This window comes from Phacochoerus africanus, chromosome 5 (genome assembly GCF_016906955.1).
Source record: "Phacochoerus africanus isolate WHEZ1 chromosome 5, ROS_Pafr_v1, whole genome shotgun sequence".
NCBI classification, from domain to species: domain Eukaryota; kingdom Metazoa; phylum Chordata; class Mammalia; order Artiodactyla; family Suidae; genus Phacochoerus; species Phacochoerus africanus.
In genome coordinates this window covers 53,499,666-53,526,422 of record NC_062548.1, presented here as the reverse complement: position 1 = coordinate 53,526,422, position 26,757 = coordinate 53,499,666, and the positions used below count along the sequence as shown (strand labels likewise).

The 26,757-nt window shown below is 48.9% G+C and overlaps 1 protein-coding gene across 1 annotated transcript in view; it reads right to left on the bottom strand.

The window, feature by feature from the left end:
• Nucleotides 1-25,645, bottom strand: part of TGFBRAP1 (transforming growth factor beta receptor associated protein 1) — a 49,670-nt gene extending 24,025 nt beyond the window's left edge. The window contains exons 1-4 of the mRNA XM_047781323.1: nucleotides 25,591-25,645; nucleotides 11,292-11,992; nucleotides 2,753-2,947; nucleotides 451-605 (exon numbers count right to left, since the gene is read on the bottom strand). Coding sequence (XP_047637279.1) covers nucleotides 451-605; nucleotides 2,753-2,947; nucleotides 11,292-11,979 — 1,038 coding nt within the window. The 5' untranslated portion in view covers nucleotides 11,980-11,992; nucleotides 25,591-25,645. The remainder of the gene's footprint in view (nucleotides 1-450; nucleotides 606-2,752; nucleotides 2,948-11,291; nucleotides 11,993-25,590) is intronic.
• Nucleotides 25,646-26,757: the final 1,112 nt, after the last annotated feature.

Genomic DNA, 26,757 nt, shown 5'->3' with positions numbered 1-26,757 from the left:
CTTGCTCAGTGGGTTAAGGATCCGGCGTTGCCGTGAACTGTGGTGTAGGTCACAGTCGTGGCTCGGCTCCTGAGTTGCTGTGGCTCGGATTTGACCCCTCGCCTGGGAACTTCCTTATGCTACAGGTGTGGCCCTTAAAATAATTAAATAAATAAATAAAATAAAAAAAAAAAACAAAAACAACAAAAAAAAACAACTTGGTGCATTAAGCCGGGGATGATGTCAGAGGCTCCAATCCTGACCTCGCCTCTGTCAACAGCGTGACTTTATCCAGCTGTCCGGCTCCTCTGCGACCCACCTCCTTATCTGCACGATGCATCCATGTTGAGCAAATTGAGTAATGGATACAGAATGTCTGCAGGGCCGGACGTGCTTAGTTAAGGGGAGCTAACCCCAGTTCCTAATTGGCCGCTTGGAGGAAGGCTTCCTCTTGAGCAGCTGACTACCAACCTGAAACTTTTCCTTTGGAATGTTCCTCCGGGCGCCTTTGGCCAGCACAAGGGCCTCCTCCACCCTGTGGCTTGCTAGGAGACCCTGCACCTGCTCCTCCAGAGGCCGCGGAACCAAGATGTAAACTCCTTTATTTGTGGCGACAATGACTCTTCCTGGGAAGGAAGTGCACACCATTGGCAAGGGAGGGGACGTAGGCCAGCAAGAAGACACCCCAAGCACCCCAAACCAGAGCCCGCCCTGCCATGCAGCCTGACTTCATCACGGTTCCCCCTACTTGGAGTCCCCAGGGCAGCTGCATGTTAAAGATTCTTTCTCCCTCTTCCCACCCTCGGGGAGGGATGAGCTTATAACGCTGCACTTCCAGAGTGTGAGACATAAAAACGTTTCACCATTTTTTTTCTTTTTAAGGCCACAGCCATGGCATGTGGTAGTTCTAAGGCTAGGGGTCGAATCAGAGGTGTAGCTGCCGGCCTACACCACAGCCACAGCAACTTGGCATCTGAGCATCCGAGCCATGTCTGTGACCTACACCACAGCTCATGGCAACGCAGGATCCTTAACCCACTCAGGATCAAGCCCGCATCCTTGTGGATACCAGTCTGGTTCCTTTCCGCTGAGCCATGAGGGGAACCCTCCTTCTGCCTTTTTCGAGTCTCATGTGCTGACACATTGTAAAGCCAGGTGAGTGGATAATAACCCATAGTCCAATCAGGCTGTAAAGCCCAAATCATGGGAAATTGTAAGAATTATGCTCTCCCTCCTATTAAGGTCTTTAAAAATTCTTTTCTCTCCAGGTTAGTCCCTTTATAGGAAACGAAGATGATAGCACCCCATTCTTTTCTTTTTCTTTGCCTTTTCTAGAGCACTCCTGAGGCATGTGGAGGTTCCCAGGCTAGAGGTCTAATTGGAACTGTAGCTTTCAGCCTACGCCAGAGCCACAGCAACACGGGATCCGAGCTGCATCTGTGACCTACAGCACAGTTCACGGCAATGCCAGATCCTTAACCCACTGAGCGAGGCCAGGGAATGAACCCGCAACCTCATGGTTCCTAGTTGGATTCGTTAACCACTGAACCAGGATGGGAACTCCAATAGCACCCCATTCTGAACTATAAGATGATGTTCCTCACTTGTCCTGGTGCTTCCTCCTCCTCTCCCCCCTACTCTGCCCATGACCCTGACCCTCAGCAGTGCTGTCACTGTCTGCTGGGGAGCTGGACCTGTGACCCGAGACGGGCTCCTTCTGTCAGACGCTCAGAAAAGGAGATGCATTTCAAGCTGTCACCTGTTCCCAGGGAGCAGTGGAACAACCCTGTCTTTCTGCCTGAAGATCGTTCAGCATCAGCCAAGTCTTTCCTGCTCCCCCAGATCCTCCCTCCTCAGAATCCCTCCTTCTACCTGGGTCCCACCGCCTGGTTTGAGGGGAACCCTGTCTTTCCTGGCCTGGATACACATGACTTCCTGCCTGAGGCCCTGCTTGATTCTTGTCTACATTATCTGTCTTCCATGTCAACCAACATCATTTGTCCTATATTCAGATGAGGTTCTGCCCCTTCTCTGCACTGCCGTCCCTCTTCCCAGGAAGCCCCCCACCTTGTGCCCACCTGGGGTGGGGGTGGTTATGTCACCAGCCCATGTGAGCCCAGCACTCTGTGCCCACCTCCACTCCAAGGCACATATTGCACGTCATATTCTTAGAATGTGCTCTCCGAGTGCCCCCACCGAGCACTGATGCATGTCATGTGGGACTGGGAGTCTCAGCAGGCTGATGTCCCCAGCATCTAAAACAGGAAAGGCCAGTCTGGGGAGCCACATCCTGACACAGGAAAGGCAATGCATGGACCTGGATTAGCTCTCGGTATGACGAAAATATCAGAACGGGTATATGAGGGAGTTCCTGATGTGGCTCAGTGGGCTAAGAACCCGACATAGTGTCTATAAGGATGTGGGTCCAATCCCTGGCTTCGCTCAGTGGGTAAGAATCTGGTGTGGCTGTGGCTGTGGCTGTGGCGTGAGCTGGCAGCTGCAGCTCAGATTCGACCCCTGGCCTGGGAACTTCCATATCCTATGGGTGCGGGGAGGGGGGAAAAAGTGTTTAGTGAAGAAATATCAGCAGGAGCTCCCTAGTAGTGCAGCAGGGTAAGGATCCAGCACTGTCACTGCTGTGGCTTGGGTTCAATCCCTGCCTTGGGAACTTCCACATGCCATCAGTGTGGCAAAAGAAGGAAAAAAAAAATCAAACATATCATTGTGAAAGTTTGGTAGCTAAATGTCATTAAGATTCCACGGAAACTGGTACCTTCAAAATCCTGGAGGATGTGGCCTTCCTTAAAGGGTAGAGTCTGCTTCTGCTGCTGGTCCAGCATGCTGTGAACTGTGATGAACTCGTCATCCAGTGCGATGACGTAGGGGAAGCAGACGGCCGCCCCAATGACGTTCTCCGACCAGTGCACGGGGGCTCGCTGAGATATCCCGGCCACTGTGGCGAACATGCCTGGAAAACAGCAGGAGTCACGTGGGACTTCAGAAAGCCGTGGTTGTCTGCTTTTCTGTCGATGTGTCTGGAGGCAGGATGCCTGCCCTGTCATTCTAACTCAGGATGGGAAAGGCAACTTAACATGATGCCTCTGATTATTCTTTTTTTTTTTTTTTGTCTTTTGTCTTTTCAGGGCCACACCTGCTCATATGGAGGTTCCCAGGCAAGGGGTCAAATGGGAGCTACAGCTGCCAGCCTATGCCATAGCCACAGCAACACAGGATCCGAGCTGCGTCTGCGACCTACACCACAGCTCATGGCAAGGCCAGATCCTTAACCCACTGAGCGAGGCCAGGGATCAAACCCGTGTCCTCATGGATAACCAGTTCGTTAACCACTGAGCCAAGATAGGAACTCCCCCCTGACTATTCTTATGCAGAGGATCATCTTCCCCAGAATGTCTGTCTCATAGGTCCTTTCAGTTTAAACAGGAAGCAAAAAACCATGTACATGAAGGTAGATGTAGCTCATGTCCTCACAGGTGAGAAGAGTGACCTTCACAGAGTCTAAGAAGTTTTGCAAGTCTTCTTCCGCCTCTTATTCTCCAATGCGTGTGCGTCTCTAAGTGACAGCTCGTCCCTATACACTCACTTGATGGGGAACAGGGTCAGTGATACTGAACACAGTCGTTCCATGCTTATTGAGCATCTACTGTGTGCCAGGCCCTCCACAAGGCGTCCTATCCTGAACTGTCCCTGCTCAGAGTCCAGGTCTAACTCTGGATACATGTTCTCTCTGATGTAAAGAAAGAGGTGATTTTGCAGGTTACTGTCAGAGTTTCCATCGTGGCTCAGTGGAAATGAGCCCAACTAGGATCCATGAGGACGTAGGTTCGATCCCTGGCCTCACTCAGTGGGTTAAGGATCCGGCGTTGCCGTGAGCTGTGGTATAGGTCGCAGACACGGCTTGGATCTGGCATTGCTGTGGCTGTGGTGTGGGCCGGCAGCTGCAGCTCCGATTCAACCCCCTAGCCTGGGAACTTCCATATACCAAAGGTATGGCCCTAAAAAGCAAGCAAAAAAAAAAAAGGCTCATCTATTTTGTACATAAATCACTAAACAACATTTCCAAATAAGCTGTTCAGAGGCCCCAGATCCTGGGGTTTCTCCAAATTAGGAACCTCACCCAGGAAAATCAATTCATTTTAACTTAGTTTTCAAAGTATTTGACATAAAACACCTTTAAAAACAGCCTGGTATGAAAATCAACTATACTTCAATTAAAAAAAACAAACCAAACTACAAAAATTGCATGGTATTGCCCGCAAAAGGTTAGCTGCAGGAGACAAATGTTTTCCACTTACACAACAGAGAAGGGGGAACAAGAGAGGCAGAGAGATATGGACAGTATTTCATTATTATTATTACTATTATTATTTTGGCTGCACCAGTGGCAGGTTGACGTTCTCAGGCCAGGGATCAAACCCGGGCCACAGCACTGACAACGCTGGATCTCTAATGCACTAGGCCACAGGGAACTCCCTAGACGGTACTTTAAAACAACAGAAAGTATCTCAACTATAGCACAGACGTGAAATTCCTAAGCCCGTGAAATCACTGGCCCTCCTGAACTTGCTGTGGCTACAAAGAGCGAGACGTATTGCACATAATCAAGTACAAACACAGCTCTTGTCCCTCAAAGCGGAGAAACAGGTATCAAGTGGGATCACTCATGTGTGCCCACGCTGTGCTCAGTCTGACACACTCGGAGGGCCCCTTCTGCAGTGGGCACTTAGACACACAATGCTTGTTTGATTCGGCTTCACACTTTCAGTATTGGTTCTTGACATGTAAGTAGAACCAACTGAACCTCTTGTCTAGATGACAGAGCAGTGAGCCTTGGAGGGGGTGTGTGTGTGTGTGAGTGTGTGTCTCCCACTAAGGAGTTACAACTGTCTAACATGAACCATTCATTTCTCCTTAAGTATTTCCCTTTCACCCTTTACTGTCTTTAAAAGTCATTCCAAGAATGACTAACTCAAGAGAAAAACAAAGGATATGAATCAGTAATGCACAGAAAGCAACATGAAAATAGCTAATAAATTCATGAAGAGATTTCCATATTCATTAGTAACCCAGGGAACAGAAATGTAAAGATAAAACAAAGTGAGGCATTCCCACTGTGGCTCAGCGGTAACGAACCTGACTAGTGTCCATGAGGATGTGGGTTCGATCCCTGGCCTCGCTCTGTGGGTTAAGGATCCGGCGTTGCTGTGAGCTGTGGGGTAGGTCGCAGACGTGGCTCAGATCTGGCGTTGCTGTGGCTGTGGTGTGGGCCGGCGGCTACAGCTCCGATTCGATCCCTAGTTTGAGAACCTCCATATGCCACAGGTGTGACCCTAAAAGGACAGAAAATAAAAAAATAAAAAATAAATAAATAAAGAGAGAGCATCAAAAACCCCAAAGGAGAGAAATAGGTGCAAAGCTCTAGGAGGCATCGGGAATCTGAGATCAAGACCAAGCTTCTCAGGAGGAAGTGAGGTTCACACTCTCTTGCATTTTCTGCACGTTTAGAACCTGCCGGCTGGAGGGCCTGAAGGGGAAAGAAAAGTGTGTCACCGTCAGCCAGGCATTGGCCCAATGTAATCTGGTGCTGGGACAAGCGTATGATAATCCTGAGGATCCTGCGCATTTCAGGGCCAATTACCGTGTTCTGGACACACAGCTCCCATGGGAACACAGGCGCCCAAACGCTGTCCATTAAATCAGGGTCGAGGCCCTTACCCTACCCGGGGACCGTGCAGCAAAGGCCCAGACATAAACATTCTCAAAATGGAAGGGGCAGAAACCAGGTTGGGAAGAGAGGCTTCTACACAAAAGGAAAGCAGAAGATTTCACTGGAACAAAAGAGCAGAGCAGTCACTGGCAATCAGGGTCCAGCTCAGGCAGTAGAAAAGCCACAGATTCACTTAGAAGCAGGGCCGCCACTGACACCTAGCAACTGATTATATACGAGAAAGCAGTTCACATGCTCTATCGTTTCCATATTGCCAAAGGCACATAAGTGTACCAGCCTGCAGACATAGAAAGTGTGTAAATGGAACACGTTTAAAAACCATTATTTTCCGGGTGTTCCTGTTGTGGCTCAGTGATAACGAATGCAACTAGTATCCATGAGGATGCAGGGTCCATCCCTGGCCTCCCTCACTGGGTTAAGAATTGGGCGTCGCCATGAGCTGCAATGTATGTCGCAGACGCAGCTCGGGTCCGTGCTGCTGTGGCTGTGGTGTAGGGCGGCAGCTGCAGCTCCAATTTGACCCCTAGTCTGGGAACCTCCATGTGTCACAGGTGTGCAGTGCTAAAAAAGCAACAACAACAACAACAACAAAACCAAAAAACAAAAAACCCAAAACAAAACACATTATTTTCCCTTGCACACCTTCTAAGTATTGGTGGGCCCCCTTATCTGAGCTGGGGCAGGGGCATTTGGGCGGAGGAGTAGCTGAATTATTTTCTAAGAAGCATTATCAAAGGATAGAGTTTAAAGTAAGTCACAATCATCAACTGAATTATGAAAATTTCAACAAAGTACTGCTTAAAATAATACAATTTAAACTAAGGCCAAAATGGAGTTCACTGGTAGCTCAGCAGGTTAAGGATCCGGTGTTGTCACTGCCTTGGCATGGAGTGCTGCTGTGGCACAGGTTTGATCCCTAGCCTGGGAACTTCTGCATGCCATGGGCATGGCCAAAACAATAAAAATAAAAATAAATCAAGGCAAAAATGTAAGAGCAATTTCTTATGACAGAGAAGTGGATACAGGTGACCTTCAGGGAGGAAGGCAATGAGGCAAATGAAAATGTACAGCTTTTGGAGTTCCCGTTGTGGCACAGCGAAAATGAATCTGACTAGAAACCATGAGGTTGAGGGTTTGATCCCTGGCCTCACTCAGTGGGTTAAGGATCCAGTGTTGCTGTGAGCTGTGGTGTAGGGGGCAGCACGGCTTAGATCCTGCGTTGCTGTGGTTCTGGTGTAGGCCGGCAGCTGCAGCTCCGATTGGACCCCTGGCCTGGGAACCTCCATATGCCACAGGTGTGGCCCCAAGAGGCAAAAGAAAAGAAAAGAAAAGAAAAAGTACCATTTTCATATGTCCCAAGGTGCAGGTGCGTCCCTTTAATAATTTGTTTTGAACTTAATTTCTGGAGCCTTTTTACAATAACAGTGGTGATCACAGTATTGCCTACAGAGCCTGAGCACAGTGACGTAGCACAGCGCCTCCAAGGAGGTTCCAATTTGCTTATGATCACATCCATGACAAGCAGAACAACAACCAAGACAGTGGGTCATTTAGCATGATGTCCACGTAGTCGAGACACATTAAGTTTGGGGGAAAATGCAGCCTGAACATGAGGGACTCTCATTTCCCTTCAATCCTAACACAAACACCAGCAATAAGATATGGGAGTCAAATGTTTTCACGATACGGGCTTTGTAACTAAAACAGTCAGGTATTGGCTCATCAATAAGCTACCAGACAGATGGAGCAAGACAGAAAACCTGGAGCTGGGCCAATGGTATAAGGAAACTGCTTGTACCGAGGGGCAGCCTCCTGCATCCGCGAGGAAAAGGGGTCATGAATCAGGCAGTGGGATAACGGATGATCACACGAAGAGGAAAGCAAATTCATTCCTTATACACTCACTATAAGGAAAAAAACCCATCAAAGTCCCAGCAGGAAACCTGGGCAGATCCGTCAACAGCCTGGAAGAGGGAGAACCACCCCTGATTAGGTCTCAAAAAAGCAATAACATCAAAAGGTTAATACACGGGATCACACAGAAATGGGTGAGGAGAGCTCCTGCTGTAAAACTGGAAACTGATATTTGAAACATACCTCAGACAACAAGCTGGTATCTCGAATATATAAAGAACTAGATCGGAGTTCCCGTCGTGGCTCAGTGGTTAACGAACCCGACTAGTAACCATGAGGTTAAGGGTTCGATCCCTGGCCTTGCTCAGTGGGTTAAGGATCTGACGTTGCTGTGAGCTGTGGTGTAGGTTGCAGACATGGCTCGGATCTGGTGTTGCTGTGGCTGTGGTGTAGGTTGGCGGTTACAGCTCCAAGTGGACCCCTAGCCTAGGAAACCATATGCTGTGGGTGCGGCCCTCAAAAGATAAAGGACAAAAGATAAAAAAAAAAAAAAAAGAAAAAAAAAAGAACTAGAGTCAACGGTTGTAGAGAAGAATGGAGAATTCGCATTGAAAGAAGAGCAAATGGCTTGTACGTGTATGAAAAATGTTGGATCTCACTTATGACACAAGAGAAATGGGACAAAAGCCACAGCAGTGCCATTCCTTGGGTGCCAGATGGGCAAAAACACCGAAGCCCGACAACACAGGGACTCTGCTGGCAAAGCCGAAGGAACACACGTACCAGGCTTGAGGGGTACGTGGCAATGCCCCCAAGACTCGCATGCAGGTACACCTCGACCCAGGAACCCCACTTCAAGGAAGATTTCCCAGAGACGCAGGAAAAATGCCAACAGAGAAGCTCCTAGCCATACCCCAAGACTGAAAACCCCTGAAAGCCTACCGCTGGCTGTGACTGGATGCTCGGTGGTCCCTCTGCCCTGGAGTGTGGCCTGTGGCTGCGGAAGCAAACAGCGACAAGCTCTGTGCTATGCCACCAAGAGCTCTCTGGACCGCCAGGAGGAGCAAAAGGCCAGGAGGAGGGAGACACCAATTCCTACATAGTCGTTTATCTTTTTTCTTTCAGAATGAAACAGTTCACCATCATAAGGGTTACCGGTGGGGGAAGGAGAGAATGGACCTCACTGAATCTGTCTGACTTGGCACCTTTGCAGAAGAAAATGACAAAATAAAAGAAAGTGATTTCTAAGAATAGAAAGTGAAATGAAATAGATGAGTCTGACCGTATACCCAGTCGGTGGCATGACCACAGGAGGGTACAATTCCAAGTGACTTCAAAACACAGAAAGGGGACTGCACATTCCTGATGGATAAGCTGTCCCCCACCCCCCAAGGACCAAAGAAGTTGGAGACAACCAAGCTTTTCTTGGTAATTAAACGGTGGGCACAGTGGTGCCGCTACCGACCCCCTGTCCTTCTGTCCTGTGTGCTGTTGGACAGATCAAAGGAACAGTGATGTCTCGGGGCTGGGTAAGACTTGGGGTGCGTGAGAGGAGATGCAGGAATTCGGGTCTATGTCAGTGGCCCTGAACCGGTCCCAACATGCCCCTTTTTAAAAATGCTATTCCTGGGAATTCCCTTCTGGCACAGCAGGTTAAAGATCCAGCATTGTCACTGCTGTGGCTCGGGTTGCTGCTGCGGTGTGGGTTCAATCCCTGGCCATGGGTGTGGCCAAAAAATAAAAATAAATTAAAAAAAAGCCACTCCTGGGCATATATCTGGACAAAACTTTCATTCAAAAAGACACATGCCCTATGCTCACGGCAGCACTATTCACAATAGCCAAGACATGGAAAGAACCTAAATGTCCATCAACAGATGAATGGATTAAGAAAATGTGGTATATGTGCACAATGGAATATTACTCAGCCCCAAAAAGAACAAAATAATGCCCTTTAAAGCAACATGGATGGAACTAGAGACTCTCATACTAAAGTGAAGTCAGTCAGAGAAAGACAAACATATGATATCACTTATATGTGGAATCTAATAAAGAATGCTACAAAAGAACTTACAAAACAGAAAAAGACTCGAAGATTTCAAAACCAAATTGATAGTTACTTAAGGGTAAACGTTGGGGAGAGGAATAAATTGGGAGGTTGGGCTTAACATATACACACTACTATATATAAAATAGATAACTAACAAGGACCTACTGTATAGCACAGGGAAATCTACTTAACACTGTGTCATGACCTGTGTGGGAGAAGAGTCTGAAAAAGAATGGTTATACGTATATGTATAACTGATTCCCTTAGCTGTACACCTGACACAAATTTGTATATCAACTACACACCAATGAAATTTTTTAAAAAAGTAGCATATGTTCATTGTGGAAATCTGGGCCATACAGAAAGGAAACAAATAAAAATCACCTATAACCCTTAAAAAAAGAGAGAGTGAAACTCAAAAGTCTACAACTTAGCCTGTGACCTCAATATTTTTTTTTTTCTTATGCACCTGTGGCATATGGAAGTTCCCAGGCTAGGGATGGAGTCAGAGCTGCAGCTGCCAGTCTATATCACAGCCACAGCAATGCAGGACCCCTGGCCCACTGAGTGAGGGCAGGGATAGAACCCACACCCTCCTGGATACTAGTCTGATTCATTTCCGCTGCGTCACAACAAGAACTCCAACCTCAAGTTTTGTTATGATGAGAAAATATGTCTGAAGTATCATTCTGAAGTGAGATGCCTACACTCCAAGTCTCACACACTGTCAGCAGCACTGTAGGTCACACCCACACACTATGAACCGTCCCTGACCACAAGCCACCAACAACACTACTAGCTGTGACTCTTAGGAGTCAGAGAATACACAGGCCACTCAGGCAGCCAACACACTTTCAAGGAGCTACCAGACACTTTATTTATTTATTTATTTTTGGCTTTTTGCCTTTTCTAGGGCCCCTCCCGTGACATATGGAGGTTCCCAGGCTAGGGGTCTAATTGGAGCTGTAGCCACTGGCCTACACCAGAGCCACAGCAACACAGGATCTGAGCCTCGTCTGCAACCTGCACCACAGCTCACGGCAACGCCAGATCCTCAACACACTGAGCAAGGCCAGGGATCAAACCTGCAACCTTGTGGTTCCTAGTCAGATTTGTTAACTGCTGCGCCACGACGGGAACTCCATACCAGACACTTTTTGATGGAATGAAATTACAGTCTCAGAGAGAAAATTAGGGCTATAATGTGGGAGCCTCCTCATTGGAAAATATCTGTAAGTGAGCTACCCTAACTCCTTTTCAGAAAGATGGAGAATGCAAACAATCTGCTGGGAAACCCACCCACCAGAGAGAGTCTCATAGTGAAATGTGACAGATTCTTATTTCTGTTGTTATCCCCATGGAAGAAGCCCCTCCCCAGAGTCATTCTCAGGCTCGACTCTGGCCCCAAACAAGAGCGGTTCTATGACTGGTCTATTTTTGCTCCATTAAACCCACACTCACAAAACACTCTAAGGAACATTTAGCAAACACGGGGTGTGCAGTTCTGGGTGCATCTCGCCTCAAGGCTGGCAAATATGCTCCACGAGGGCCTAGCTTCACCACGGCCATCGCCCTCTCGGATGGCAGCCCGGATTCGAGGAGAAAACGCAGGGAGCCTGGGCAGAGGGAGCCGAAGCTGGCAGGGGCGCTGGGGCGGCTCACCCAGTCCCCCGGGGCCCGCCAGGAGGAACTCCTGTCTCCCTATCCTCTTGACGATCGGCCGCTTCTCCTCGCTGCAGTAGGGGAACAGGTCCTGCGAGGCGCCCGTGCTGTAGTTCAGGATGATGTACTGGGTGCTCAGGGCCAGGCACAGGAAGTGGCCGTCCACCGCCACAGCCAGCGGCTGCTCCGGCGTCGACACCTCCCTGACGATCTGCACGCGGTCCTCGTACACCAGGAACACCTGGATGGTCCTGCGCTTGACCGAGATGATGCAGACCTCCACGCAGAACGGGTCCCCGCTCACCGGGTTCTCGTTCAAGGCAAACGCCGCGGCCCCCTTGATGCGGGCGCCAGACGGCACGGGCTCCAGGCTCAGCATGTGGACCAGGGAGATGCAGCCGTCACACAGCACCAGCAGCCGGCTGAGGGCCGACGCCGCCCGCAGCTCGTTCACTGCCTTCTTGAAGCCCAGGTGTCTGTGCAGCTGCCGGGTGGCAGTGAAGGTGGCAGTCCCCGCGGGCAGGGTCTTCTCCTCCAGCAGGAAGTGGTACACAAAGCAGTCGCTGGTGCCCAGGTACAGGTTCCTACCGCAGCACTCCACGCACTCCAGCGACACCCGCTCTCTGTCGCCCATCAGCTGCTCCCGTTCGACCGCGGGGACCAGGGTGAAGGCCTTGGTGCTCATCATGGCGGCGGCTGGTCTGCAGGAGAGTAAGGAGAGGGTAAGTCAGAGCGACAAGAAATAGCGAGGGAAAAGTGGAACCATGTTGGTTGCAGTAAACCCACACGGATCCCCAGTTACAGCCTCGGTAAAAGGAAACCATTCAACACTGTAGAAAGGTCGTGAAGGAAGGAAAAGAGTCTCGGAGCTCCCTTGAGGCTCAGTGGGTTAAGGACATGGCGGGGTCACTATTGTGGCTGGGTCACTGCTATAATGCAGGTTGGATCCCTGGTCTGCGAACTTCCCCACGCCACAGGCGTGGCCAAAAAAAAAGAACAAAGAAAAGCTTGCCCACTGGCTCTCCTCCCTCCAGGCACACAGAGACCCCAGCAGAAGGGCACACGCCTGCTTCTGATTAAGTGCCACCCTGCTCATTCCCAGCAGAGCTGAGATTTCTATGATGTCTCCCTGAAATTAAAAATAGAACTGCCCTATGACCCAGCAATCCCATTCCTGGGCATCTATCCAAAGGAAATGAAATCAGACATTTAAAGAGGAGGCTGCACTCCTATGTTCACTGTAGCACTATTCCCCATACGGAAGACATGGAAACAACCTAAGTGTTGCCCAGCGGGTGAATCGATGGAGATGGGAGATACACACACTCAACACCCACGATGGGATATTATGCAGCCCTGAGAAAGAAGGAAATACTGCCATTTACAACAGCATGGATGGACCCTGACGGCGTTACACTATGTGAGATTAGTCAGATAGAGGAAGACAGACATAATGGATCTCACTCACTCAGGGAGTTGGAAAAAGCTGAACTCATGACAACAGAGAGCAGAGTGGTGGTCCCCAGGTTCTGGGGGTGAGAACTGGGGAGGGGCTGTCTAAGAGTACAGCCATATAACTAGACTAGGGAAGTCCCAGAAAGCTAATGCCCTGCATAGCAATGACTAACAATACTGAGTTATAAACTCCCAAGCTGCTAAAACTAAACTACGTGGAGGAAAACGAAAGCTGCCAAAGTAACATTCTGATACTTAAAAGCGGTTTATTCCTTTTTTTTTTTTTTTTGTCTTTTTAGGGCCGCACCCACAGCATATGGAGATTCCCAAGCTAGGGGTCCAATCAGAGCTGTAGCTGCTGGCTATACCATAGCCACAGCAATGCAGGATCTGAGCTGCGTCTGCAACCTACACCACAGCTCATGGCAATGCCAGATCCTTAACCCACTGAGCGAAGCCAGGGATCAAATCCGCATCCTCATGGATACCAGTCAGGTTCTTAACCTGCTGAGCTACAACAGGATCTCCAAAAACAGTTTATTCCTTTAAACAGCAAGAAAATTTTCCCCATTATCTAGTCACATGATGAATTTGCTTAAATAAAATATGAATTATAGAATTGATTGGGGCCATACCTCCCCATATTATCACTAAGTCCAACTTACTGGGACCTGAATTCAGAGAGGTTTCCATATGGTAAGAAGATTAAGAATTACTCTGAGGTATACAACTTCATTCTTTATTGTGTGATCTCAAACTAATTTGATTTTTAAACTAACTTCTTAGAACTACACCTTAAAAATGAGGTTATAATACAAAAGAGCAACATTTTAATAGTTTTGCTCAAAATTGCATACCTAGAGAAAAAGACTGAAAAATATTAATATAGGAGTTCCTGCAATGGGTTAAGAACCTGACTGCCGCAGCTTGGGTCCCTGCAGAAGTGCGGGTTTGATCCCCAGCCTGGCACAGTGGGTTGAAGAATCCTCCTCAGATTCCATCCCTGGCCTGGGAACTTCCATATACGTGTGGAAGTTTACAGAGGACGTTACTGTTGGCATGGAAACTCGCGAATAATCTATTAGGATTAACAAACATTAGGAAATATCATTTGATCAAAAAAATCAATATACCAAAGTCCTCTGCATTTCTAAACACAATTAGAAATTTTGATCTCAAATAAAAGATATTGACAACAGTACAAAAATTATTAATTGTCTCAGGAAGTTGTATAAGAACTTTAAGGACAAAGTCATAACATCTTATTGTTGTTAGACATTAAGGAAGACTGAATTTTTAATCTCAGCAGATTTTCTGCAGAAATTGACAAGCTGATTTTAAAATTTAAATGGAAATCAAAGTACCTAGAATAGTTGAAACAATCTTGAAAACAAAGAACAAAGGTGAAGGACCTACAATGATTTCAGAAATTGCTATACAACTAGAGTAATTAAGACGTGGGGACAGGCAAACAGATCAATGGAACAGAGAAGTCCAAAATTAGGCCCACAGATATGCATTTATTTAGCTCTTGGCAAAGGCTTCAAGGCAATACATGGGGAAAGTAAATTCATTTCCATCCATGGTGCTGGAAAAAGTGGATAATATTATGGGGTTAAAATTTAATCTTAATGGCCCCTACCTCAGACCATAGACAAAAGTCAATTTGAGATGCATCGAATTACTTTTTTTTTTTGCTTGTTAGGGCCGAACCTGCAGCATATGGAAGTTCCCAGGCTAGGGGTCCAATTGGAGCTATATCTGCCGGCCTATACCACAGCCGAAGCAACACAAGCAAGATCCCAGCCACGTCTGTAACCTATACCACAGTTCACAGCAATGCCAGATCCCCGACCCACTGAGCAAGGCCAGGGATCAAACCTGCATTCTCACGGACACTAGCCGGATTTGTTTCCACTGAGCCATAATGGGAACTCCCTATTTTTAAAGCAAAAGCTAAAACTATAAATCTTCCAGAAGAAAAGACAGAGGAATATCTTGGGGACGTTGGGTTCATGAAGATTTCTTAGGATACAAAAAACACTATGAATGAAAAAAGCTGATATATTGGGTTACATAAAAATTTAGAATGTGGAGTTCCCCTTGTGGCGCAGTGGTTAGCGATTCCGACTAGGAACCATGAGGTTGCGGGTTCAATCCCTGGCCTGGCTCAGTGGGTTAAGGATCTGGTGTTGCCGTGAGCTGTGGTGTAGGTGGCAGATGCAGCTTGGATCCTGAGTTGTTGTGGCTTTGGCATAGGCCGGCAGCTACAGCTTGGATTAGACCCCTAGCCTGGGAACCTCCATATGTCGTGGGAGCGGCCCTAGAAAAGGCAAAAAGACAAAAATAAATAAATAAAATGTATATCCATAGAAAGACATCATTAAAGAAATGAATAGGCAAGCCCCAGACTGGGAGAATAATTTGTGATATAAAGATGGCAGGCAAAGGGCTCATATCCAGAACACATAAAAACTCCTACAAACCGATAGTAAAAAGACAAATTTATTTTTAAAATGGGAAAAGGAGTTCCTGTTGTGGCTCCGTGGGTTAAGATCCCAACATAGTCTCTGTGAGGATGAGGGTTTAATCACTCAGTAGATTAAGGATCTGGCATTGCAGCAAGCTGTGATGTAGGTTGCAGACGCTGCTCGGATCCCACATTGCTGTGGCTGTGGTATAGGTCGGCAGCTACAGCTCTGATTTGACCCCTAGCCTGGGAACCTCCATATGCCGTGGGTGTGGCTATAAAAAGAAGAAAAAAAAGATGAAAGTAAAATGGAGAAAAGATTCAAAGAAAAAGGGTATGTGAACAACCAATAAGATCATGAAAAGATGTTCACCTTCATTAGTCATCAGAGAAATTTATTTTAAGCCACGATGAGATGCCATTTCACACCTATCAGAATAGCTACAATTAAAAAGACTGACAGGAGTTCCCATCATGGCTCAGAGGAAATGAATCTGATGAGTATCCATGAGGACGCAGGTTCAATCCCTGGGCTTGCTCAGTGGGTTAAGGATCCAGTGTTGCCATGAGCTATGGTGTAGGTTGCAGATGCAGCTCGGATCCCATGTTGCTGTGGCTGTGGTATAGGCTGGCAGCTGCAACTTTGATTCTACCCCTAGTCTGGGAACCTCCATATGCCTCAGGTGTGCCCCCCCCAAAAAAAAGCCAAAAAAAAATTAATTAAAAAAAAAATAAACATGGAGTATCCACAAAGCAGACTGTAACCTGGAAACAAAAAGGACTGACTCAGGGCGAAAGGCAACAATACGGATGAATTTCAACAATTCGGATGAATTTCACTGGATGAAAGAGATCATCCAGGTACATGTATCTGCATTTCTATGAAGTTAAGAAGCAAGTAACACTTATCTACAGTGACAGGAGTAGGAATCCATTTGCTGTGAAGAGAAAAGGGTGACTACGTGGAAGGGGACATGAGGGACCTTTTTGGGGTGACAGAAATAGCCTATGTCTTGTTAGAGGTATTGGCTACACAGGCCGGTGGGTGCATCAAGTCATGGAACTGTGCCCTTAGGTTCAGTGGATTTGACTGTATGTAGACTATGCTTCCATAAAAAGAAAGTGTTCCCCTAAATGACCCAGAGAAAAAATGTGATTCCAATAAATTCCTAACAGGTATATGTGCGTGGATAATTTTACATGTCTGTAAAATTCATATGGCAGGCGTTCCCATTGTGGCTCAGCAGTATCGAACCTGACTAGTATCCATGAGGATGTGGGTTCCACCCCTGACCTCGCTCAGCAGGTTAAAGATCTGGCATTGCCATGAGCTGTGGTTAGGTCACAGATGCAGCTTGGATCTTGAGTTGCTGTGGCTGTGGTGTAGGCTGGCAGCTGCAGCTCAGGGTTCATCCCCTAGCCTGAGAACTTCCATATGCCACGGGTGCAGCCCTCAAAAGACAAAAAAAAAATTTTTTTTAATAAAAAAATCAGATGGCAGAGAATAGAGCAAGGGACTTGTGAAAAAGGAAGGAACAGGACTGAAGAGAGAAGATGTGAGAGAAAGCTGTGGTTACTAGGATACTGTGATGCTGGCAGAACCCCAGAGAACATACCCAAGGGCTTGGGAATAGACCATGCATCCAGGGGACCTAGAATAATGACCAAGGCGGCCCTGAATATCGGGGGCACATACAGGGCAAGCACATGCTCTGTAAACGGTGCTGGGAGAGCTGGATATATCCACACGGAGAAAAGGCCAGAGTCCTACACTACCCCACGCATCTCACCCACTCCAGATGACAAAGCCTCTTAAGTATGGGAGGTATAATCTGAACACTTGGAGAAGAAAACATGGAAAAATATGTTTATTACTTAGAGTAGGGAAGAACTCTTTTTTTTCTTTTTGGCAATGTGTAAGTTCCTGGGCCAGGGATCAAACCTATGCCACAGCAGAAACCAGAGCCACAGTGGTGATGACACTGGATCCTTAACCCTCTAGGCCACCAGGGAACTCCTGAGCTTCTAAAATAAGATATAAAAAAGCACAAACCCTTGGGGAAAAGATGAATTTATTCCCATCAAAATGTAAAACCTATGTTCTTTGAAATGGAAAAGTCAAGATGAAGAAGCATGAGGATGGGGGAGAAGGCACTGATGTCTGATGTCACACATCTGACAGAAAAGGCCCAGAGGGTATGGGAAACTCACACAGGAATAAAATAACACAACCTCAGAAGGATTAGCAAGACACATGACCAGGCTTCCCACAGAAGATGAAGCACGAACAGCCATCAGCCACGGAGGAGTGACCTACCTGCTGGACCACCTGGGATTGTAAACTGCAACCACGAGAAGATGGCACTTCATACCCATGTGAAGTCTGATGGCATTGGGGTTTGCAAGAACACAGAGCAATGGAAGCACTCCATGCGGCTGGTAGAAGCATGTGGATTGGCCAGATATCAGGGAGGTAGCAGAAGCCCATGGCTCTAGGTAAGCTGATGATGCTTCACCTGGCATGTGCCCCACAGAACTGATGTTCTTCAGGGAATGAGCAAGGAGGCTGGCAGCAATTCTGCTCATGACTGGGGGAAGCTGGAGACACCACAAGTTCTCAGACAGGGTGGAAGGGACCACGACATGGCAGGGGGAGGATGTGGTACAGCCCTTGACAGGGGAATGTCAGTGCAGGGGGCAGACACTAGGTACTGAATGATAGGTCCTAGGTACTGAAGGACAGGTAGGTACTGAATGATAGGTTGTAGGTACTGAATGATAGGTTACTAGGTACTGAAGGGCAGGTACTAGATACTGAATGATAGGTTTGAAATACTACATGATAGGTCCTGGGTGCTGAAGGACAGGTACTAGGTACTGAATGATATGCCCTAGCTGCTGAAGGATATGCCCTAGGTTCTGAAGGATAGATCCTAGGTACTGAATGATAGGCCCTAGGTACTGAAGGACAGGTCCTAGGTACTGAATGATAGGCCCTAGGTACTGAAGGACAGGTCCTAGGTACTGAATGATAGGTCCTAGGTACTGAATGGTATGCATGGCTTGGTAAGTTGCAGAAACACAAAACTCTAACTATGCAATATTTAGGGTTTTAGCCAAAAGATCAAAAATAAAAGTAAGGGAATGATGAACAGAATTCATGGGGGGTAGGACCTAGTACCAGAAGGACAGGTACTAGGTACTGAATGATAGGTCCTGGGTACTGAAGGACAGTACCAGGTGGGCAGACACTAGACTTCAAAAGTATTAGTAATGTCTATTTCCTAAGCTGAGGTTGCTTCTACTATTACTCTCCCTATCCTATAGGATATGTGTTATTTTATATATATATATATATATATAGTGTTCTTTTAAATGTATAAAATATTGATGAAAAAAATAAAATAAAATTCTACTCATTTCCCCAAACCAGCTTATCCTGGAAATAAATGCAGAAAGGTCCTCAGTTTGGTGGGATTCACAAAATGCACGTTCCTTGTTTAAAATTTCATTTAATTGAAACAGTTATCATCTAGTAAATCATTTACTTGCCATTTCTTAGTTCATCTGAGTCGAGTGCTTAGTTGGCCTGAATCCATATTTACAAAGTCCAAAAGAAGGCATCCTACCAATTATTTCCATAAATCCTGGGGTCATTGGAAGATGGGGGCGGGGGGTAGAGGGAGTAAAGGGAAGAAGGTGGAGCCTGAGGTGGAGCCCAGCTGCAGCTTCTGCCTCCACGCCCACTTTTGCCAGGTGGAGACTGGTGTTACTAACTGCCTGGCTCCCCTTTGCATTTTCTCTGAACCAAAGCCAGGTTCAGATCTCACCAAGGCCAGGTTCAGATCTCACCAAGGCCAAGCCTCATTCAACGTCACAGCAGAAAGAATAAACATGGTACAAAGGCAATGTTTGAAGTAGCAGATTATCTAGATGCAGAAAGAAGCATGTAGATCCATAGTTACAAGAGTAAAGAAATAAAAGATAAACACACACACACACACACATGTATACATATATAGACTCCTGATCTGAGACAGAAATATATCCTGCTAAAAAGAATGCTCTGATGGAGGGGCATTTATTAAGATGGGAACCAGGAGTTCCCATTGTGGCTCAGCAGAAACAAATCTGACTAGATTCCACAAGGACACAGGTTCGATCCCTGGCCTCACTCAGTGGGTTAAGGATCCGGCATTGCCGTGAGCTGTGGTATAGGTTGCAGATGCGGCTTGGATCCTGTGTTGCTGTGGCTATGGTGTAGGCCAGCGGCTACAAGTCTAATTTGACCCCTAGCCTGGGAACCTCTATATGCCACAGGTGCGGCCCTAAAAAGACAAAAAGAAAAAAAAAAAAAGATGGGAACCAAATATAATTATTGAATTATATTTCTTGAACCAAAGAATAGCAATTACCTCCTGTCACAGAATATGCATATAAAAATTATGAGAGTGACTGTAAGATAAGCTTGGTGTCCTATATGTCTGCAAAGAATCACACATTTGAGAATTACACCAGCACCTTAAAACGAAACAAACTCTTTAGAGCCCTAGGTCTGGATGTGGACCAGACTCATCACTTTGGAGGTAACAACCCATCAGTGGGTATCACAGCCCTAAAACAGGAGCCACTTTCCTATGGACAAGCTGAAGATTAAATCTTATCTATATTTTGAAAAAGACACTCTACCTAACGTCAGATTTGCTACTGTTCCATTTATAAGCTTTTTGGGTTTTGTTTCTGATAGGCTGTGATGAGTGAATAGATGTCAAATGGCCATTTTGACATCTGAACCAAAGCCAGGCCTGATTCCAGACCAATACATGATCGACAGGAGCGTGGACCCCGCCTCACCTGTCATATCACTACCCTCCTTAAAGCGCTTCGGAAAGTGTGCCACTGCCTAAAAGATCAACTCCTAACTCAGCGCAAGGTGGAAAGCCCTTCAAAATCTACCCTCAGCCAAACTTTCCTCTTCTTTACAAAGAGATATTACAGCTATTAATACTCACATTATTCCACGTCAGTCATCTGTTTTATCAGCTCCACTCAATTCTGTGTTCTTGAATTCACCAGGCACCTGAGCTGGAAAGCCAGGTGAGTCTAAGAGCAGCTGAGGGGCTCTACAAACCCACCAGTTGTCAAAAAGGCTTGGGAGCAAAAAACCACCCCTGGGCATCCTTTCCAGGGACTGAAACCACTAAGCAGAAGACAGCGTCGATGGCAAGGGTCTGGTTGAATTCGGAACACGATAACCCCTAAAGTAAAGCGCTGCCTCCTGGGTCACTTGCGCCTGCGCCAGGTCTGGGGGTCAGAGTCTTGGAAGTGGGCACAGGGAGGGTGGCGGAGGTCTGCTGACAGTCTGACCCTGGTCACAGGAGTTTGGGTGCTTGGTACAAGAGAGCCTGCATTCTTTGAACCTTCCTGCCATTTACAGTATTTCTAGAAAGACAACTTTTTATTTATTTTTTTATTGTTTTGCTTTTGAGGGCCACACCTGCAGCATATGGCCATTCCCAGGCTAGGGGTGGGAATTGGAGCTACAGCTGCCGGCCTACACCACAGCCACAGCAATACCAGATCCGAGCCGTGCCTGAGACCTACACCACAGCTCACAGCAATGCTGCATCCTGAACCCATTGAGCAAGGCCAGGGATCGAATCTGCATCCTCCTGGATACTAGTCAGATTTGTTTCTGCTGAACCATGACGGGAACTGCCACAACTTTTTAAAAGTTTATATTTTGCCATTTTAACAATGGACTTTCCTCCTATAGACAGAAAATGTTTCATAGGAGTTTCTCAATTAACCTGGGTAAATGTATTTATGGAGACCTAAAGCTACATACAGCAATACCCAATGGGAAAACGGGAAACTGTTGGGAAAACGGAAAACATCGGTTCTAGAGCCCCTGCCCACAAGTGAGTTGACACAGTTGTCACACATCCTCTCCCTCCTGGGGTGCTCGGGCCCGGGATGGGGGAGGGGACACACACAGAGGCACCCACGTTTCATCAGCTGTTTTCACTAGGTTACTACGTTGGTCCCACAGGATCAGGAGGGAAAGCTGATCCCCAGGGGACAGAGCTGAGTAGAAGGGGCAGGAAGGAGGGCCCACAGCGCCTGGCACCCCATGTAAACTGAGACGGAAGTGCGGGGTTAGGCTTCTCATGGACCCAGGACGAAGGCTGAGCAGATGCTGGACCACAGAAGTCAGGGGATGCATCCAGGTGGACGGAGGTGGGTCCTGGCAAGTCACCTAGAGCCTCTGAGCCTGTTCCCTCCTTACAAATGGTGTGTGAGTGGACGACACGCTTCCTCTGTGCTGGCCTCCAGCTCCTCCGAGGACAGGGCAGTGATAACACCACCCCAGGGAAGCCACGGCCCCGGAACGCCCTGGAGCTCTGGACCAGCTAAAGGGCTACGGAGAGGTGGGTCCTGAACACTGAGCCATACTGCCCACCCCAGGGTCAGGGCTGCTCTGGGTCTGGGGTGGGCACCAGCCAACTGAGGCCCTGCCTGGGCGCCACCTCTGAGCCCCTGGGCCCTGGAGGGGATTGGGCACTTCGCTCAGAGAGGTGGACATCACCACGGACACAGATTTTGAGCCTCTTGTTCAAGGTTATCCACTCACAGGTGAACAAAGAGGGACTCCACTCCAGTGTCCCTTTCTAACTCCAAGGCCACATTCTTTCCACGGCACTGACCCCAGGGGCCACGTGTGACTCCAGATCCCTGGTAAGTATCCAGGCGGCTTGGGCCAAGAGGGCACTGCGGTGTGGGGCCAGTAGACGGCAGCCTCCTGCAGGGCTGTGTCTTCACAGGGCCTCACTTCTGCCCTACAGCAGGATTCTCCTCCCTCCTCATGCTTCTCTGCTGCCAAACACCCTCCCCCTCCCCACACCCCTAAACAACGTGTATCACAAACAAACTCTTCCTCCCAGAAGGAGTGTGACATCATCAGCACTGCCTCGCTAAGTTCCAGATAGGGAACGACACGGTGACACGTTTCTCCGTGGACCTGGTAACCTTACCAACAGGACATGCGTTTACATGACACTGATGCTGCCAATGGGAAGGCAGCCTGTCTGCTCTGTGCTCCTCGCAGCCGCCTACTCGGTGGCTCCATCCTGAAGTCGCCAGGAGTCAGGCACACATTTACAGCCTTGAACCGAAGACAACTCCCTGTCTTGTGAAAATTCGGATGTCACCAGACAACCATTTCATGCCATCTTTGGCACTCATGTGACAGAGATAACATAAGGCTAGTGACATCACAACAAACCTGTTTCCAGGACCAGAAAGAGTGTCCTAAAAAAGAAGAAAAACACACCTAAGGTCTAACCTGCCATCTTGATCTTATCCTGGTACATACCTCCCTGTAACTATTCATAGTCAGAACCCTTTTCCTGGGCAATACTAATCAGAATTATTTCAATATACATATATGTCAATATACACATATAATTGTATGTTTATCTACACATGTGCACCATTTGTGCACATGCCACATATATGCATGCAGTGTGTATCTGTGTACAGATCACATGCAGCCTAGAACAGCAACACCAGCAGTTTTGACTGAAGCAGGGCCTTGGGAAGAGGGGGAGGGGAAGGCAGGGGATGGGGAGTGGGTAGGGGTCTCCAGGGCATTTCCTTTGTAACATCTCCCTCCCTACTGGACCTTCAAATAGACGTTAAGAATTATTAAGGGCCCACTAGGTGCTAGGCAGTTATCCTCTTTTACCTTTGTTCTTTTGCTGGAATCTTTTTTTTTTTTTTTTTTTGTCTTTTTAGGGCCACACCTGCGGCACCAGGCAGGGGTTGAATAGGAGCTATAGCCGCCAGCCTACACCACAGCCACAGCAACACCAGATCTGAGCCATGTCTGCGAGCTACATCATAGCTCACGGCAACACTGGATCCTTACCCCTCTGAGCAATGCCAGGGATTGAACCCACAACCTCACGGTTACTAGTCAGATTTGCTTCCACTGCACCATGATGGGAACTCCTTGCTGGAATCTTCCATTTACCCAAGAGCAGCCACCTGAAGATCAAGAAAAGATCTTGATCTCAAATCATTGGTAAGATTTCACAGCCCAGGCAATGACTGAAGCACACCAGCTCACTCGGGGTAGCCCCAACTTGTCACTTCTACGTTCGTGTAAGAGCACAGGATTTTTTCATAAAGAGAAATGGGTCAGGTTTGGCACAGAGGAGAAGAGTCTTCAAACTCAAGCCAGATTACTGGGCAGTGTCCAAACACCTGGCCACCACAATGATCACGCTAATGTATTTCTAACGAGAACTGGATTCGGACCAAGACGAAGGTGCTTAACCCATTAAGTAAAATTTCCTCGAGTTTTCTTAAAGGATCGCAAATGTTTAATATTAGCAGGAAGGAATATGCCACAATAACTACTTTTTTTCTCTTTTTTTGCTCTTTAGGGCCGCACCCGTGGCATATGGAGGTTCCCAGGCTAGGGGTCTAATCAGATCTGTAGCTGCTGGCCTACACCACAGCCACAGCAATGCCAGATCTGAGCCACATCTGCGACCTACACCACAGCTCATGGCAACGCCAGATCCTCAACCCACTGAGTGAGGTCAGGGATCAAACCTGCTTCCTCATGGATACTAGTCAGATTCGTTTCCATTGAGCCATGATGGGAACTCCCCCCCCCTTTTTTTTTTTTAATGAACAGAGATGACAGCTGCAAATCAGGCCTGGAAAATGAAGTGTTTCTTGAACAGTAAGCTCTGTGTTCTTAAAACTTGTCCACAGGAGCTGCCTGAGGGAAGAGTGGGTCCCTCACAATCCCTTCGCTGGAGCGTTAGGCAGAGGCTGAAGTGTCCTGGGAGCCCATGTGGAAGGCAAGCTGTCCCCGACTCCAGGACCAGAGGGCTGAGTGAAAGAGAAAAGGCACAGCACCTACCTGCGGGCGAGGTCAACCCTCACACCTCTCCCCTATGTCTCTGGAAAATGTGCCCAGCAACCTGATGGAGTGTGGGACCCACCAGGAGTCCAGCCTGGTGAAAAGCCTCCCTGGGTTAGCAGGTACTCAGAGCTGGGGCCCTGAATCCTTGTTTAACAACCATCTATCGAGCACCTAACAGTGCTAGGCTCTGTGCCAAAGGCACATTTCATACTGGGATGTGTGTCTTTTTTCTCGTATTTCCCCAATTTTGATTGAGGAACTTGAGACTCAGAGCTTCCAGTGAAAACCCAAAGCCCCCAGTTAGGAAGAGGTGGGGTCAGGGTTTGAACCCATGGCTCCATGGCCACCACCACCCACAGCACGGAGCAGCATTGCCTGGTTTCACAGAGGAGCCAGGCCAGGGAAGGCTGGTGTAGACAGCTTCTGGGAGGGGAGGCTCTTCCTAGGGCCACACACCAAAGAGGCCATTTCAGTGACTGCTGTCGCTGCATGGCTGGCAAAAAAGAAGGAAAAAGAAAAGGAAGCAGCTGGCCAGATGTTCCTTCCTATCTGACCACAGGGATGGAGCTTCCCGCTAACCAACAGAGTGAGGGGCCGCCAGGGCAGGGGTTGATGGGCTTGGCAGCCCCTCCCATGGTATGTTCTGAGTCCAGGTTCACCAGCGCACACGCAAAAGTCCCTCCTTGCCAAAGGCCCTCAGTGCCTTCACCTGCCACCAGTTCCTCAGCTGCCTGGCCTCGGCAAGCACTTCCCCAAGGATCAAATCCTGATCCAACAGGTTGGGACACCAGCGCTCAACACAGTCGGTCTGCAATAAGATGCACTGCATGACCCCCTATTTCCAGCAGCCAGTGGGGCTAGGGAGCTATGTAATGGTCACCCAACAGCCCTCAGTAGAAGCCATGGCAGTTGCGGCAACTGCAGACCACAGCTTCTGTCCTCAAAGCCATCCCCTTAAACGCATGAGGCCAATGGAGAACCCAACTTCCACCTGCCCCTCCGAACGAGGGGTGACAGCGGGCCGCCGACCCTGGACTGAGAAAGGGGCATGGTGTCCCCGCCTCCCAGCACACTCCTGCCGGCTCTCCAGTTGAGGCCAAATTTTCAGGCCCGAATGTGACCCGGAATTTGCGCTCTCGAATCCCAGGAGCTCTGGGAAGCGCTCATCACGTCGACAGAAGCACTACAGACGACGGTGGTGGAGCGAGGGGCGCAGGGGTGCGGACGTACCCCCAGAAGACCGCCCCCGACTCAGACCAGGACAGGGTAGCGGACGGTCCCGGCCCGGAACTCAGGCGCGCGGCGCACCCGCCCCCTCCACGCGCCGGCCCCTGGCTCCGGCCCGGGCACCTGCCGCGCACCTGCCCGCAGGCCGCCGCCCTCCAACCCCGTCCGGTGCCCCCGGCCGCCCCGCGCTCCCCACCCGCGCTCACCGGCCCGCGCTCCGGCCGCTCCGGGCCCCGCGCTCCTGGGCCCCGGCCCCGGCTCCGGCCCGGCCCCGCCGCTTCCCGTCACGTGGGCGGCCGAGGGCGGGAGCGCCGGTCTCCGTCCGGCCCGCGGCCCCGCGTAGGCTGCAGACCCCGCCCTGAGCCGGGCCTGGAGGTCCGGGGGGCTCCCCTGCGGCCCCAGCGCCCAGGATCTGCAGGGGTCACGGCGCCGGCCTGGGGGAGGAGGAGCCCGGAGGGAAAGGCGCCGACCGCCACCGAGCGCTCGGAGCAAAGCCCGCCCGGCGCAGGGAGGTGTCGGTACCGCGGTGAGGCTGCCGCCGCCGGGCCGAGCTTTCTCCTCCCACAACCGGCCTGCCGGACTCGCTCGCCACCCTATTTCCAGCGCCGCGACGGCGCCAGCAGTGTACCTGCTGCGTGAACGAATGAATCCATCCATCCGTCAATCCTGGGAAAGGCTGGACCACCCTGCCACCTGACGAAGTCGGGCTGGAGGGGCTGACCGCTGCTGGTGGCCCCCGCGAGCTGAAACGTATTGCTGGGCACGAGCCGCCCACCCCTCGGCCCAGGCCCACAGCTAGCCCAGAGCCTCGGGCAGTAGGGCCGCATGGTGTCCTTACTGAAGCAGCGAGTCCTGGCACCCGTTTTGTTAGGAAACCCCATCAATAGCTATTCTTTTGGATCAAGCCAGAGAGCAACCCTAGGTTCGGATGAATCACCAGCCTCTTTTCAACATAGTCAAAATCCGGTTGCATGATGAAACCATGAGAAAGCTCCCACCAGAACCGTCAGCGCTTGATTATTAGCATATAAAAAGTTCAGTTTTCTCAGTGATTTCCCCTAATTTCAGAGGCCACAGCCTTCCTCCAGCCCCTGGGGATTATAGAACAAAGCTGTCATCCCCAACTGGGAGGCAGATACCAGATTCTACTTTGTGGTCTTCTGATTCAGAGAGAGAAAAACAAAGGATACACACACACCCAAAGTGAAAGGAAATAAAGAATCTTCTGTGGCCTATTTTTTAGCCCCTTCCCTTCTTAGTTCATGGTCTCACAGGTGCCCCAGCCCTGGCCCTGCTTCAGCTCTGGCAGGTGGATCCCATGTCACTGGCCCAGCCCCCAGGTGGGGCAGTGGTTTCCCAGACTGTAGGGCTAT